The sequence below is a fragment of the Pan troglodytes genome, chromosome 6 (genome assembly GCF_028858775.2).
Source record: "Pan troglodytes isolate AG18354 chromosome 6, NHGRI_mPanTro3-v2.0_pri, whole genome shotgun sequence".
Classification (NCBI taxonomy): Eukaryota; Metazoa; Chordata; class Mammalia; order Primates; family Hominidae; genus Pan; species Pan troglodytes.
In genome coordinates, this window is record NC_072404.2 from 150968614 (window position 1) to 150986287 (window position 17674).

Sequence of the window (17674 nt, forward strand, 5' to 3'; positions counted from 1 at the left end):
TCTTAAAAAGGTCATTGTGATCTGAGTGTTTAGAGCATTAGTCAGCCATATTCTCTCCAGATGCTATCACTTTTCACCCATGCAGAGCCACACTTCAAGTGTTGCTGCTTTTCCCTGGCTGCCATTGATTTCAGTTCCACCCCAACTTACTCTAAAAAACTTTCCCTCAATTTTGTGAATTTATTTTACTTGAAAGTGTTCTTGAGATCTAATTTATATGACTATTTTAGGACACTAGCTGCTCACACAAACAGTGCTTTGGATTGAGATAAATAACAGGGTGTTAGAGGCAATTGGTATGTTTACCAGTCCTAAATCCATTATTATGTGGTAATATGCCTTTTTTATTTAAATAAAATTTTTTGAAAATTTTGGAAAATGCAAAACAGTGAATAATATAAAAATAATTTAAAAGTCACTTTATAGTCCCATTTTCTAACTCAACCTTGATACAATTATGTGCAGTGGAAATAATAATTTTAAAATAGTAATTCAAAAAACCACCCTGTCTACAATGACCAAACCCAGTCTTATTAAGATTCTGTGTAGTGGATTTTTTAAACAAAGTTTTAGTTTTACTGGCTATGCAGTTGTATATAATTTTTTTGGCATAAGTATTTTTCTTTACTGGTACATAGCTTTTAAATACATTTTGAATGAGAAGACGATAATGGGAATATTTGGGGCAAGCCTACCAGTGATTGTGTCTTCTTAACCTTCTTTGACTATAGCCATGGATGGAACCCTGGTCTGAAAATGAGAAGGCCTGGGCTTGACTTTCAGCCTGTTTGCTGCCAGGCTTTATGATCTTGGGGAATTCATTCACTGCTCTGAGCTTCACTTGCTTCACTTATAAGGAATTTAGATGAGATGATTTCTCAGATTCTTTGCAGGCAAGCTTGTTAGAGAAAATGTGAAATGTTTGGCACTTGAAAAGTGTCCAAATTTGATGTTTAATTATAAATTGAATATGACTAGATACTAAATGTTTTCAATGTATTAATGAATTCCAAACATCTCCTATAAAAATGTATCTTTAAGAATAATGCATTGAAAATATTTTACCTTGAAAATGAGCCAATTCATTATCTTTTAGCAAAATAAAGCAAAATGAATTGGGATTTCTATATTGCTTAGCATAAGTGAATAAAGTAGACAAGAAACTTCACTTATTTTCTGGAAAAAGAAGTGGGAAGAGTGAAAAGCCTTGCAAGGCCACCACCTTGGTCTGTTTTATTGTTATTGACATATTTGTATCTTTCTATAGTGGGAAGTTGCTGAGGTGGTTTTGGAGGTGTTTTATAAATTGCTCAGAGATTACGAGCCTCAGCTTGAAGATTTTATAGACCAGTTTGTGGAACTACAAGGTAATTTAATTCTGTCACTTTCAAACAAGTTGTCAACTATTTATAATTTATAAATTATGGCTATGTTATACATAAATTAAAAATTATACTTTTAAATTAGAATTTAATCTTTTATTTCATTGTTTTAATCATTTTAATTTTTCTGTTCAAGAGAAAAAATTATTGAATGGAAGATCAAGAACACTGCATTACAATTTCTCTAATGAGTTAATAGAATAGCTGACTAACTGCTTTGTGCAGATTTGCCCTTAGGAGAATTACTGCTGTGTCTCTAAATTGAAACTTGCCTGTATCTATTTAGATGCCATCTAATTTACAAGTCTCATACATTTCATATAAATCAAGGGTGTGACAAAAATACTAACCCATCATCTCTTGGAATATGTTATGTTCTATTTAGGAGAAGAAATCATAGCCTATAAGCCACCTGGATTTAGTCTGATGTATCATCTGCTGAATGAGTCACCAATGTTGGAGCTTGCTCTCAGTTTACTGGAAGAAGGAGTTAAGCAGCTTGACACCTATGCCCCCTTTCCTGGTATGTGCTTAAAAGTCTTCATGTCTTGCAAACAGCTTTGATGTTTTCATCTTTTGTAAACTGAGAATTTGAAATAGATGATCTCTGAAGTCATTTTTCACTGTAAGATTCTCTCTCTGTATCTGAAGTGGTGTTTTCAGTGAATCATTTAAATGAGAGTATTGTAAGTAAAAACAGACTAAAGTACAGAGAGAATCTCACTGTCACTGTGTTTCACTGCAGGGTCTTTTGTAGGTAAAGTGATCTATCGTTTTAACATCTTTAACATCCCTAACTTTAAAGTACTTTTTTGTCCATCCCCCACCTCATAATATTTTTAAAAGCACTTACTATAGTGCTTGATACATAGTGGTCAATAAATTTTACTTGTTGTTATTACCACTAATTATTATTTATTGAATGCTTACTACGTATTTGGCTCTTTTAAAAGCACATTGCATATATTAATGCATTCGATCTATTCAAAAATGTGTTAGATCTTCTTATTTCCATTTAACAAATAAAGAAGCTGAAATACAACGAAGTTATACTGGCTTTCCCTATCAAGTGTGGGAGCTGGGATTTGAACCTAGTCAGCTTGGCTCCAGAGCTCATGCTTTTTACCACGATGCTATATTACCTCTACTTAATATGGCTATGATCAAAATGAGAAAAGAGATTCTAAACATATGAACAATAACTGTATAGTCAGAATATACAGATAAGACACTATAGGAAGAATTAGGCCACAATTTTAAATTTGATTGGTAAGATTATAGGTGATCCTTGTTTCTATTTTCTGCTTTATTTTCCACAGTGATTTTGTCTTACTTTAGATCAGAGTTTCTCAATTTTGGCACCATTGACAGTTTGAGCTGAATAATTCTTTGTTGTGGATGGTGACCTGTGTATTGTAAGCTGGATGCCAGTAGCACATTTCCAGTTAGGACAACTAGAAGTGTCTCCAGACATTGTCAAATGTGCCCTGGGGCTCAGCCACCCCATTCTGAGAACTGTTGCTCTAAACCATAAGGGAAAAGATAAAGAGGTGACTTGAGAATCCATTCCATGGGAGTTTTCTGGATTGCAAAATAACGATGACTTGCATAGATGAATGGTTTTGTGAAGTTGGAGCTGAAATTTTGAAACAATGAGAGCGTAAATCTCTAGGTTTTGCTGCTGAAAGTTGGAAACAAGAGTCTGAATCTCTAGATCTGAAAATCTAAAACTTGTCATTTGTCTTGTTTTCCTAAGAATTGAATGTGAGTTTTTAAGATAAATTTAGAACTTTCTAACTTTATTTTTGGTTGATAGGGAAAAAACACCTGGAGAAAGCAGTACAGCATTGCCTTGCACTTCTCAATCTTACTCTGCAGAAGGAAAATCTTTTTATGGACCTTCTAAGAGAGAGTCAACTGGCTCTAATAGTCTGTCCTTTAGAACAGCTTTTGCAGGGAATTAATCCCAGAACTAAGAAGGCAGATAATGTGGTAAACATTGCCAGGTAAGTTACCTTTGTAGGTACAGAAATGAAGTAAACAGATAGACATTCTAGCTTTGATTTTCAAATCTGGTTAGGTATCTAGTGCATCACCTTTTTTTAATTTTTGCCTCATTTTACCTTTTTTTTTTTTTTTTTTTTGGAGATGGAGTCTCGCTCTGTCGTCCAGGCTGGAGTGCAGTGGTATGATCTCAGCTCACTGCAAGCTCTCCCTCCTGGATTCAAGCGATTCTCCTGCCTCAGCCTCCTGGGTAGCTGGGATTACAGGTGAGTGCCACCATGCTCAGCTATTTTTGTGTTTTTAGTAGAGACGGGGTTTCACCATGTTGGTGAGGCTGGTCTTGAACTCCTGACCTCATGATCTGCCCACCTCAGCCTCCCAAAGTGCTGGGATTATAGGCGTGAACCACCGCGCCCAGCCTCATTTTACTGTTGCCTTCTTTAGCTACCCTGATTTTAATTACTCTGAACTTTACAATTTCTTCTCTTCCATGTTCTAAGAATCTAAGTCTACTTTTTTTTTTTTTTTTTTTTTTTCTTTTTGAGACAACATTTCGCTCTGTCACCCAGACTGGAGTGCAGTGGTACAATCTTGGCTCACTGCAACCTTCGCCTCCCAGGCTCAGGCGATTCTCCCACCTCAGCCTCCCCAGTAGCTGGGACTATAGATGTGCACCACCACACCCAGCTAATTTTTGTATTTTTAGTAGAGATGGGCTTTCACCATATTGGCCAGGCTGGTCTCAAACTCCTGACCTCAAGCAGTCCGCCCAGCTCAGCCTCCCAAAGTGCTGGGATTACAGGTGTGAGCCGCTGTGCCCACCCGAAATCTCTAAGTCTAAAATGACAATATTGTCTGTCTCCTGTAGGGAAACTAGGTGTTTGGAGGATAGGGCTGGAAAGGAAGCAAACTTTTCACAGAAAACTTGAGCTTTCTGGTGGTTTGATGTTCCGTGGCTTATAGAAGCATCACCCTGATCTCTGCTTTCAGCGTCATATGGCAGTTTCCCTGTGTGTGTGTTTGTGTCTGAATTTACCCTTTTTATGAGGACACCAGTCATATTTTATTAGGGCCTCCTTAATGACCTCGTCTGAACTCGATTGACTATATGTACAAAGACCCTACTTTCAGATAAGGTCACTGGGTTAGCCAGACTTCACATAAGGATTTTGGGGGCAGGGATATGATTCAACCCCTAACAGACTGCATCTATTTAGAAGGGGACAGCTTTTTCTTATTTACCTTGAAGTGCTTTATGGGCAGGGGAAGCCCTGGTTCTAAATTTTCTTTATTGAGAATAGTGAGACACCAAAAATTTTATCACTGTTCCTCAAATGTTTTCTTTTCTTTAAAGATACCTATATCATGGCAATACTAATCCAGAATTGGCTTTTGAAAGCGCCAAGATCCTCTGTTGTATCTCTTGCAACTCTAATATTCAGATAAAGTTGGTTGGAGATTTCACACATGACCAGGTAACTGATTTTGTTGCTGTTGTTATTTTTTGGTGCATTTTGCATTTTGACTATATATGGAAGTTCTAGTGTCTATGGAGGAATCATATTCTTGGTTGTGGAAAAATTCATTAAGAGTAAGTATATTTGTATAGGATGGGTGAAAACCTACCCACGAACTTGGCTATGACTTATCTTTGAAGATAATGCTATTCACAGTGATACTGCATAATTATGGTATGTGGCACACTGCTACTCTGGGTACATGACCACTGCTACTCTCAGCACGTTCAAAATGATTAGGTTTGCTGTTAACTTGTTTGTTTACTGCTCCCGACCTGTCAGTTGCCTGTGTTCTAAGTGAGCCCTCTGCAAGTTCTGAATATTTCGTTGTTGTAAGTTGTCTACTTCACTGGTTTTCTTGTGATCCACCTGTGTGTCACTTCATTTGATGACACTGTAGAGTGTTTTTAGGAGTTCCTCTTTTTATTCAAGTTATAATAGTTCTGTTCACTGAATACCTACAATTGCGGAATCTGCTTTTTTTTTTTCTTTATGAACATTTCATCCCATTGTATCTTTATGTTGGAAATCACTGCTTTAGCTAGTTGAAGAATTTTTTTTTTCTTCTTTTGAGACAGGAACTCGCTCTGTCACCCAGGCTGGAGTGCAGTGGCACAATCTCAGCTCACTGCAGCCTCTGCCCCTGGGCTCAAGTGATCCTACAGGTGCATACCACCACGCCCAGCTAGTTTTTTTGTATTATTGGGTTTTACCATGTTGGCCAGGCTGGTCTCGAATTCTAGAGCTCAAGCAGTGTGCCCATCTCGGCCTCTCAAAGTGCTAGGATTACAGGCCTGAGCCACCGTGCCTGGCCTCGTTGAAGGATTTTATTGTGTAGTCCTTCATAGAGTCCCTATTTTGAAATAAGGATTCTTCTGGCATGTTGGATGGCACAGATCTTATTTTGTGTGTTATAGTCCCTCACATCTAGTACCTTTAGCATCCCTAGATACCACTATCTGTCAGTAGTAACTTCTAGATGTGATTACTTAGATGACTCCACTTATTTCTAAGTTCCCTTTGGAGTGGTGGTACCACCCAGCATGAGAACCACCATAAGAGGTGTAAGTCTCATCTGTGGCTTATGGATGAGGTTTATGAAACCTTGTGATAATCAGGGGATGCTGAAGGTTTTTGATGTGCTGATTTTTGGGTTGATTTTGGTATAAATTATTATTACTGATTTAACATCCTCCTAGATTATTAAAGGCAAAATCAGCTCAGAAATAGAAAATGGGTGATAAGTAATACATTTCTAAAGAGAGAAGATGAAAATTTTATTTTATGTTTTAGTTAAGATCTCGTTAACATTGACTATATAATGAAGAGGTCAGTAAACAGCAATTTCGTGATTTTTTTTTTTTTTTTTTTAACTAGCTTGATGCTTTGGGAAGGAAAATTAGGAAGCAAGTTTTGAAATCAATGAATTTATAAAACTTTTGTTTCTTTAATTATGTGTATAGAGAGCTAACTTACGGCAACTTAAGGAACTGAGTTTTCTATTAAAAATGTAACTAAAATGTAAATACCTAAGCAGGTTTGCCTATTTTTCCTTATGGATGAATATTTATATATATCAATCATAGTTTTTCTAATATTTAGAAACCTGTAATAATTTGTCATTTTTTACCTTCATGTTACTTCAGAGTATAAGTCAGAAACTAATGGCTGGATTTGTGGAGTGTTTGGATTGTGAAGATGCAGAAGAATTTGTACGTCTGGAAGAGGGTATGCCTTAGATTAATGTGCATACACGCATTCTTTTACTTTTTATATATGCTTAATTTAAAGAAAACACTTGTAATTGTTAACTGTTTAGTGATGGTGTAAGAGGAATTGAGAATTTGCTAGAATACAGGTTGAGAATGCAAAATCCAAAATAAAATCTGAAACCTTTTGACCACCACCAACATGACTCTCAAAGGAAATGCTCATTGCTTCATTTTGGATTTTGGATTTTTGGATTTTTGGATTATACATCAACCTGTATAATGCAAATATTCTAAAATTCAAAAAAATCTGAAATCTGAAGCACTTCTAGTCCCACACATTTCAGATAAAGAGTACTCAACTTGTAAATTTATAAGGTTTTTAGGATTCCACTTTAAATAAATCTGAAATGAATGTGATAGATAATCAGGCAAACGATCTAAAGAAAACATGGAGTTGGAATACAAGTTCTGTATTTTTTATTTGACTTATGTTAACTTTCCACTGTTTTGTAATTTTGTTTTGTGATTTCTGCATTAAGGATCAGAACTTGAAAAGAAATTAGTTGCAATTCGTCATGAAACAAGAATCCACATCTTGAATCTTCTCATTACCTCTCTGGAATGCAATCCACCCAATCTTGCTCTCTACCTGTTGGGCTTTGAATTGAAAAAACCTGTCAGTACTACAAACCTACAAGATCCAGGTATAGCCTAAGACATAAAGGCATTTCTTTCCTTCCATATTTGTGTATCTCAGGGGTCACTGATTGCATTCTGGGCTCATGGGATAATTCATTGAAAGAAAAAGTGTAAGAAAGGTAATGTGATGGATGGGTCAGTCTTTAGGGCTTAGAACAAGACTGGACAAACTGAGCTATAGAGAATCAGCCTTTATCAATTTTCTGTTATCAGTATTTGAAAGAGTGTTTACAGTACAGCATATATTTAAAGAATTTAACTTTTGAAAAGGCAGTCTAAGATTTTAATGCAGCAATTCTAAAAGAAAAGTTGAATTTCTTTTTGGTTTCATGCAGGAGTGTTAGGTTGCCCTCGGACATGCCTTCACGCCATTCTAAACATCTTGGAGAAAGGAACGGAAGGGAGAACAGGCCCAGTGGCAGTGCGAGAATCTCCTCAACTGGCTGAGCTATGTTACCAGGTACACAGAAAACTGCGTTTTGTGGTACTGAATAGAAGAAACTTGACCAGGTGCATAAGTACGCCACAGATATGACAGTATAACAGCAGGACTTAGTTGAAATGAGTTCATTTAGCAATTTGACCTGTCTTTCATTTGTGGATAAAATCCGTAAAGCACAAACCCCAAGTTCTTATAAACCCAAATCTTATGTTAATCACTTGAAAAATAGAGGAAATTAGATTTTTGTGATGGATTTTTACCAGTAGTGTAGAAACTTTCCAACAGTGCTGTGTTTAAAGTAGCTCCTTCTGATGGGTCAGAAGACCTCTGGTTCCCATCTCTGCCCCATGACAGGTGAAGTCACCTTGGGCATGGCATGAAACGTCTCTGACTCTTGAGTTTTTCAAGCTGTGAAATGGACTGTTGAGAGACTTCAATGAGAATGTAAGTGAAAGCACTTTTTTTTTTAAAGAAGGGGTCTCACTGTCACCCAGGCTGGAGTGCAGTGGTGTGATCACAGCTCATTGCAGCCTCAACCTCCCCTGGATCACATGATCCTCCACCTCAGCCTCCCAAGTAGCTGGGACTATATGTGTGTCCCACCATGCATGACTAATTTTTGTAGTTTTAGTAGAGATGGTGTTTTGCCACATTGCCCAGGCTGGGAAAGCACTTTTTTTTTTTTTATGGAGTCTCGCTCTGTTGCCCAGGCTGGAGTGCAGTGGAGTGACTGTGGCACACTGCAACCTCCACCTCCCAGGCTCAAGCGATTCTCCTGCCTCAGCCTCCCAAGTAGCTGGGACTACAGGCGCGCCCACCATGCCCAGCTAATTTTTGTATTTTTAGTAGAGACAGGGTTTCATCATGTTGGCCAGGATGGTCTCAATCTCTTGACCTTGTGATCCACCTGCCTCGGCTTCCCAAAGTGCTGGGATTATAGGCATGAGCCACCGCACCTGGCCAGAAAGCACTTTTTAATAACCAAATAAATTAAGAAGTCCTGTATACAACTATGTTAGGTGGTAGAATGTCAGATTAACATTTAAACTATAATGAGGGCTGGGCCTGGGCATGGTGGCTCACGCCCATAACCCCAGCACTTTGGGAGGCTGAGGTGGTCTGGATCACTTGAGGCCAGGAGTTGGAGACCAGCCGGGGAAACATGGCAAAACCTTGTCTCTGCTGAAAATACAAAAATTAGCTGGGCGTGGTGGCGCGTGCCTGTAATCCCAGCTACTTGGGAGGCTGGGGCATGAGAATTGCTTGAACCCAGGAGGTAGAGGTTGCAGTGAGCCAGGATCATGCCACTGCACTCCAGCTGGGTGGCAAAGTGAGACTCTGTCTCAAAAAAAATAAAAATAAATACATAAGTAAACTATAATGATAATTTATAATTTCGCTTGTTCACTTTTGTTTATTGTTTTATTCATTTTATAAGTGTTTTAAAAACTAGGCTTGGCCGGGCGCAGTGACTCACGCCTTTAGTCCCAGCACTTTGGGAGGCTAAGGTGAGCAGATCACCTGAGGTTAGGAGTTAGAGACCAGCCTGGCCAACATGGTGGAACCCCATCTCTACTAAAAATACAAAAACAATTAGCTGGGCCTGGTTGTGGACGCCTGTAATCCTAGCTCCTCAGGAGGCTGAGGCAGGAGAATTGCTTGTACCCGGGAGGCAGAGGTTGCAGTGAACCTAGATCGTGCCACTGTACTCCAGCCTGGGCAACAAGAGCAAAACTCCGTCTCAAAAAAAAAAAAAAAGAACCAGGCTTTATAAGCTGTGACCAATTTCTCAATTTAAGTGTTACCCTAAATTTACATTTTTAGGATAAGAAATGGTGGGTCATGAGATCAGGAGATCAAGACCATCCTGGTGAAACATGGTGAAACCCCATCTCTACTAAAAATACAAAAATTCATCCTGACTAACACAATGAAACCCCATCTCTACTAAAAATACAAAAAATTAGCCGGGCATGGTGGCTGGCACCTGTGGTCCCAGCTACTCGGGAGGCTGAGGCAGGAGAATGGCGTGAACCCGGGAGGCGGAGCTTGCAGTGAGCCGAGATCGCGCCACTGCACTCCAGCCTAGGCGACAGAGCGAAACTCTGTCCCAGAAAAAAAAAAATACAAAAATTATCCGGGCGTGGTGGTGTGCGCCTGTAGTCCCAGCTACTTGGGAGGCTGAGGCAGGAGAATGGCGTGAACTTGGGAGGTGGAGCTTGCAGTGAGCCGAGATCGCACCACTGCACTCCAGCCTGGGCAACAGAGTGAGCCCCATCTCAAAAAAGAAAAAAAAAAAGAAATGCATCACTAACCTCTTAGTGTTACTGGCATGGAGATTTTTCTTTGTTAATCTCCTGCTTTTCTTTTTGTAATTCTTTACTATCTTTTCTGTCCTCTGGCTGTCCAAACATCCCTTCACTGTAAGTACTATAGCTAGGTTTTCCTGTAAATCAAAATTAATTCTTCCTTAATGGGGGAACAAATTTGATGTACATATTAGCACAGATTTACAGAATTTGATATATAAGTAGAAACAACTGATAAGCTTAACACCTAGGCTAATGGCAGGTGAAGTAAATGAATGAAGCCAGGGTCCAGTTAAGGGAGTGGGAGGAAAGGAGAATCTGGCAGACTGGAGAGCATGTGCCTTCCTACTCATCCCTGGCTTATTTTACCGTGCCAGAGTGCAGGATTTGTTGGGCCAGATTGTCTGAATTTTTATTTTTATTTATTCATTTTTAAAAGAATTTGGAAATCTGAATTTTTGTTAAAGTTGTTCTAATTTTTAGAACACTCTACTAGCCAAGGAAAACATGTCCATACCAGCAGTTTACCAGTTTATAACATACTCTCTGTTGTCGTTGTTACTGTTTTTTGAGATGGAGTCTCACTCTATTGCCCAGGTGGAGTGCAGTGGCATGATCTCAGCTCACAGCAACCTCCACCTCCCGGGTTCAAGCGATTCTCCTGCCTCAGCCTCCCAAGTAGCAGGGATTACAGGCATGTACCATCACACCCGGCTAATTTTGTATTTTTAGTAGAGAGGGGGCTTCACCATGTTGTCCAGGCTGGTCTCAAACTCCTGACCTTAGGTGATCCACCCGCCTTGGCCTCCCAAAGTGCTGAGATTACAGGCATGAGCCACCGCGCCTGGCCATAACATATGCTCTGTGACCTTGCTACTCAAATATGGCCCAGGGACCAGTATCATCAGCATTATCTCCTAGGAGCTTATTAGTGCAGAATCTGAGGCCCCACTTTAGACCTGATGAGTCAGGATCTGCATTTTTACAGAAAGCACCGCTCCATTTATAACTAAATATACTCCCTATACCTATATGTTTGTACTTCACCCTGCTTCAGAAAAAAATTTAAACTGCTAAGTAAGAAGAGCTTGTTAGTTTAAATAAATCTGATTGTAGCAAAGGGAAATGGTCCTTACTAATACCTTCCTTGTCCTGCAGCACAAGGGCTTCTGGGTGAAGAAGTTGAGGCCTGGTGCCTTTGCCCTCTTTTCTTTAAGAACAGAGATTTCTTCTACCTGGTCCCTGCTCTTGGAAACCAGGAAGGATATAGGCCACATCTTAATAAAATGGCTTTCAGTGCTTTTTGAACTCACTTTTTGTATCCTTCTCTTTTTTTTTGGGTGGGGGACAGAGTCTTGCTCTGTCGCCTAGCCTGGAGTGCAGTGGTGTGGTCTCGGCTCACTGTAACCTCCATCTCCCAGGTTCAAGCAATTCTCGTGCCTCAGTCTCCCAAGTAGCTGGGATTACAGGCGTCCCTGGGCCACCACACCTGGATAATTTTTGTATTTTTAGTGGAGACGGGGTTTCACCATGTTGGCCAGGGTGGTCTCAAACTCGTGACCTCAGGTGATCCATCCACCTTGGCCTCCCAAAGTGCTGGGATTACATGCGTGAGTCACTGCCTGGCAGTTCTCTTCTAATAGTATTATTTCTTCCACTTGTTAGAGTATCTTCTTGTGTTTTCTTAACTCCCCCAATAATACACCTAACTGATTTTGTTTTGAGAAGTTCAGTATTAGCTTAAGTTTTTGTTCGTTTATAGAATATCAAAATAGTATCAAAACTGTTTGAAAGGTCAATGTTCATCTGTAGCAGAGCTGCTTACTCTTTTCCTTGTCTTCTTTCTCTTTGTGTATATACATTGTTTATAGTTGTATTCAGTATACATGAAACTTTGTGTCTTTTTTACTCCTTCTCTCTGTATAAACTTTCTGTGCTGCAACAATGTAAATTACATTCAGGTTGTTTCCAGTTTTTTTTTTTACTCTGCTGTAGCGAACAAAAAAACAAAAATTAGCCAGGCGTTATGCCATGTGCCTGTTAATCCCAGGTACTTGGGAGGCTGAGGCAGGAGAATCGCTTGAACCTGGGAGGCGGCGGTTGTAAATAAATAAATTACCTTTGGTTGTTTTATATTTTTCTTAAGAATATATTTCCAGGCGGGCACTGTGGGTCACACCTTTAATCCCAGCACTTTGGGAGACTGAGGCAGGTGGATCACGAGGTCAGGAGATCAAGACCATCCTGGCTAACACGGTGAAACCCCGTCTCTACTAAAAATACAAAAACAAAATATTAGCCGGGTATGGTGGTGGGCACCTGTAGTCCCAGCTACTCAGGAGGCTGAGGCGGGAGAATGGCATGAACCCGGGACGTGGAGCTTGCAGTGAGCCGAGATTGCGCAACTGCACTCCAGCCTGGGCGACAGAACGAAACTGCATCTCAAAAAAAACAAAAGAAAAAAAAAACAGAATATATTTCCAGACAAGGGTTTATAGTCAGTTCTCGTTGTTCACAGTAGTTGTGTTTTATAAAGTCATTGTGAAAACTGAATTGGTGAATTCATTGCCCCTATGGAAAATACAGGCTAGGATTCCTGCAAGCGTCTGGTTCCAACATTCTTGTCAACTGATGAATTCATAGTCATGTTTTATGTGTGTTTCTGTTTAAAGACACCTTACTTAATGTAGTTGATTCATTAACATTAAACTCATAGCCAACAGCACTATAACTCAGCCTGAATGAAATTTATCTAATGTAGTATTTTATCTTAAAGGCATATCACAGCCTTTTTGCACTTAGGAACACAAGGCAGCATTTCAGCACTATGCTTGGGGGCTGTTTTAAACAGCAAAATCAACAAAAAGCACAAAAATGTGAAAACCGTGGCACTAAATAGACCATTTAAAGAACCCTTTTTATAGTATGATAGCTGGAACAGGAAAAGCATTGCTCCATTAGAGAGCATGAGAGTTCGGTGACTGCAGTTTGTAGCTGTTCTCCCGCGCATGAAGGACCATGGAAGCACTGCAAGTATTGATTTTGGGATTTTAAATAAATTTTAGCGTGTTAGGTGAATTTGCAAATATGGAATCTGTAAATAATGAGGATTGACTGTGTTGGGTCAAAGACTATCAGGAGTTTTGACTTTAGATTTTAATTCACAAGTAGTCATAACAATTATACTAGGTATTAATAGTGCTCAGAATAAACATGTCTTAAAGTGCCTGGTACATGGAAAGCATCTAATGTTCATATTAGCCACGCATGGTGGCATGCAATTACTGTAGTCCCAGCTACTCAGAAGGCTGAGCTGGGAGGATCACTTGAGCCCAGGAGGTGGAGGCTGCAGTGAGCTGTGATTGCACCACTGTACTCCAACCTGGGTGACAGAGTGAGACCCTGACTCAAAAAAAAAAAAAAAATTTTGCTGATTTATAATATGATACCTACCTATTATCATCTTGATTTTTTTTTTTAATTCCTGAAAACAGATGGACATTTTTTATTATGGGCTATTTTTATTTTTCTCATAAAAAATGTCTTTTACCATATGGGCTACTTTTACCATTTGGGGTACTTAGATCTTTATGTTATTCATATCTGTAATGGAGATCTTTATATATATTAGAGCTAGCAACTTTTTCTTATATTTAATATAAGAACTTTTTTCTGTTATCTATTCTTTTTTGTTAAATTTTTATTCAGTTTATTGTTATTTAGTTGAATTTATGGATCTTCTTTGTAATTTCTGCATTTGCTTTAGTTTTGGTAATTTTAATCTTCCTGAGGTTGAGATGTAACTCGTATGGTTCTCAGAAGTTATTTCCAAGTAACTTGCTACTAATAATTTTTTTTCTTTTCTTTTTTTTTTTTTTTTTTTTTTGAGACAGGGTCTTGCCCTGTCACCAGGCTGGAGTGCAGTGTCATGATCTTGGCTTACTGCAACCTCCACCTCCAGGGTTTAAGTGATTAATCTGCCTCAGCCTTCCGAGTAGTTGGGATTACAGGCACACGCCACCATGCCTGGCTAATTTTTGTATTTTTATAGAGACAGAGTTTCACCATGTTGAGCAGACTGGTCTCAAACTCCTGACCTCAAGTAATCTGCCCACCTTGGCCTCCCAAAGTGTCGGGAGGTGAGCCACCGTGCCCAGCCTGCTACTAATAATTAAGCTAAAATACTAAAAAGTACTATATGTGTATAGTAAAATTAACTATATGTGTATGTATTAATAAGTATATTAATAATAGTTGTGTAATAATGTCACCAGCACTCCATTGTATTTCAGTGTATTTTCTTGAGCTAGGTTGCCAAGGACTGTTCATAACTCTGAGCTTATGTTTTGTGCATCTGTTTGTCCATTTTACTTGAGTTGTTGATGGGTCCTAGTTTTTCACTTAGTAGGTCTAAGTTCATATTTTGTTACCATAATATGTATAACACAGAAAGACTGATTTAGGGATTTTTCTTACTTTAATGCTTTAGGTCATATATCAGTTATGTGCATGCTCTGATACATCTGGTCCTACTATGAGGTACTTGAGAACCAGCCAGGATTTCTTATTTTCCCAGTTGCAGTATCTACCATTTTCTAACAAAGGTAGGACATTATTTTCCCGTATTTATAAGAACACATTTATAATTCCATGTTAAGTGATTTTATTTATACAATATTGGGGGGAATTCTGTTCTCATTCTGATACTTTGGCTTCTTTGTTATTTTGGGTTCTTTGTAATTTCTGCTTAAAGAAGGCTGATATTTTAACTGCTAGCAAAAACTTATTTAAATATAGCCTATCAAGGATGGAATTTGATTCTCTTACAACGAATAAAATTTAAAGATTGTGTTGAAGGGATTAGAAAATTAATGGGAATTTACAGTTTTTGAATGAAAATTGTTTTACAAAGATTTCTGATTTTCTCTTCCCAGGATGTTTATGAGGAAAAGAAAAAAATCCTGGTTTACTTTTGTTTCTTGTGTTTGTATTGAAACCAATTCAGATCTTGAAATGAAAAGTTGAAAACTAATTATGATAGAAAACAGTTTTAACTTAGTTTATTGACATGGCTAACAATTATTCCAGGCTAATGCAGTCTTATCGAGATTCTACTTTATTTTCTTTTTGACCAACTTTTAACAGTTTTCTGAATTCAGATTATATTCAGACAGTCTTAGTCTATTGAGTTTTTTAAAAGTTTAGCTTGTGTCATCTTTATGTTTTAGGAAGTTGAGGCTCACACATGCTGTAAACAAATTTCTATTACTAGTAATTGTCAGCATCTAATTTACCTTTTAGAGTAATGGCATTAGACCTCTGAGAATTATCTAATGGCAAAAGGTTTTTCACTTCATTTTCATAAGTGTCTTATTTTTAGTTCTGGGATTTTGTTTAAGAAGCTTTTAGAGACCCTCTTTACACCTAATTAAAAATAAAAATTAACATCTTACCTATTATGGTATGTGTTTTATAAAACTTCATTTAGCTTTGCCTGAAATTATTATTAGTATTGTTATTTGGTTAATTTTATGTTTATACTGTCACAGTTTAGGGTTTCAATGTCAAGCATATTAAAATAGTATTGGATTAAAAAAATCTTATTGTAGGACCAGGCACAGTGGCTCGCGCCTATAATCCCAGTGCTTAGGTAGGCTGAGACAGGAGGAACACTGAGGCAAGGAGTTCAAGTACAGCCTGGGCAATAGAGTGAGACCCTGTCTCTACAATAAAAAATAAATAAATAAAAATAAAAACTATTGTATAAGTGATTCTCAGCCTTAATTAAATGTTAAACCACATCAATTGAGGTATTATAAAATCATGCAATTTAAGTTTAATTTTTCTTATGTATTTGTTTTGTGAAATCAAAACCAAACTATCATAGTTTTTTGAGTTATGTATTTGAAAATTACTTTAAAATATTGTTTTATATATCAGTGTCAAAATATGATAGATTCAGGATCTTTGTGAAATTAAAATCAGTAATGAAAACTTGATTCTCTTTTACTCTTCATTTACTTTAGCCCATCTTTCATAAATTTATACTAGCTTATTTTTTTCCTTCTTGGTATCTTTTTTTTTTCCTCTTATAATTTTACAGAGTGAGAAATTATTATGTTGCTGAGTTTCATAAATTATTGACTTTGTTACATGGGAAAATATCTGTTGAGTTACAGAATTTAAGTCTGTTTTGATACTGTGTTATTACTCTGGGAAACAAAATTTACATGTTTAAATTCTAGAATATGAAATATCTATGCTGAACCAGATGTCATGGCTTATGAAAACTGCCTCAATAGAGCTAAGGGTAACCTCTCTGAATCGTCAGCGGTCGCATACCCAGAGGCTCCTACACCTCTTACTGGATGACATGCCAGTGAAACCATACTCAGGTGAGTATTAGTATTTGTTTTATTGTGCTGGTGACTAGTTGTCGTGAAGACAAGCACAAATCTGAAGCTTGTGCTTAGTATGTGACTATAGACCAAAACTATCTTCTCACTTTTAGAATTTTTTTTTCTTAAAACACAAAAATTTTAACTCATCTTATGATTGTCATTTATTATTATTTTAAGCATCCATATTACACTATAGTCATACCGGTATTATATACAAAATTGTCAGTGGAGTTTGTCATACTGAGCCAGCATGACCTAAGCTATTTCAGTATGTATGATTCGTGCAAATTAAGCATAAACTTTTAAAATCATCTCATTGGCATGATTGGATCTTGCCATTTTTGAGAATCTGATTATTCTCTTTACAATTGTGCAGTGGATTCCATAGGGACAGAACTAATTAGATGAATGTTGGTAGTAAATCGTTATCAATCTTTACATTTTAATTATCCATTTGCACAGGGCTCTTTGATGTAGAAACAATGACCTAGAAATAAAATACCCTATGTTTGTTATTTCCAAATAAATAGTTTTAAGAGTATGTTCTTCTTTTTCTGATTCAATATTATTGATGTTCCAACAGATGGTGAAGGAGGAATAGAAGATGAAAACAGGTCTGTTTCTGGGTTCCTTCACTTTGACACTGCTACAAAAGGTAATGCCCTTTGAATTTGTAATACATTTATTTTATAGACATATATTAAAAAAAAAAAACTTCAAGGGATTATTATGCCTATGCCTGCAAACTCTGAACTGGTATAGAAAAGTTATATAAAGGATTATTTGCCACCTGAAAAATTTTTTTATAATAGGATTATACAACAGGAAAGAAAATATTTTTGTTAATGGATGTATCAGAAATAAAATCAAATTTAGATTCCAATACAGTTTTCAGTTTCTTGACTATTTTATGCTCTTTCTGAAAATAGCACTGTCTTTGAAAATCAACTGAATATGATGGCTTGCCTTTCTTTTCAATGTCCCAAGTAAAATCAAATTACTTTTTATTATTTCTAGTACGTCGAAAAATTCTAAATATTCTTGACTCGATTGACTTCAGTCAGGAGATCCCTGAGCCTTTGCAGTTGGATTTTTTTGATCGGGCCCAGATTGAACAAGTTATTGCTAACTGTGAACACAAGAATTTACGGGGACAGACAGTCTGCAATGTCAAGGTGAGGATTGCTTTAAAGTACATATCTGCAGTG

At 37.5% G+C, this 17674-nt stretch overlaps 1 protein-coding gene across 4 annotated transcripts in view; it reads left to right on the forward strand.

Annotated features, from left to right (window-relative positions):
- NUP205 (nucleoporin 205) overlaps positions 1-17674 on the forward strand; it is a 94842-nt gene that overhangs the window by 43268 nt on the left and 33900 nt on the right. For all 4 annotated transcript variants that reach the window (XM_527899.9, XM_016958191.4, XM_016958192.4 and 1 more), the window contains exons 16-26: positions 1268-1367; positions 1768-1905; positions 3199-3388; positions 4741-4861; positions 6550-6631; positions 7155-7319; positions 7650-7774; positions 14555-14669; positions 16311-16460; positions 17050-17121; positions 17484-17641. In XM_527899.9, coding sequence (XP_527899.5) covers positions 1268-1367; positions 1768-1905; positions 3199-3388; positions 4741-4861; positions 6550-6631; positions 7155-7319; positions 7650-7774; positions 14555-14669; positions 16311-16460; positions 17050-17121; positions 17484-17641 — 1416 coding nt within the window. The remainder of the gene's footprint in view (positions 1-1267; positions 1368-1767; positions 1906-3198; positions 3389-4740; positions 4862-6549; positions 6632-7154; positions 7320-7649; positions 7775-14554; positions 14670-16310; positions 16461-17049; positions 17122-17483; positions 17642-17674) is intronic.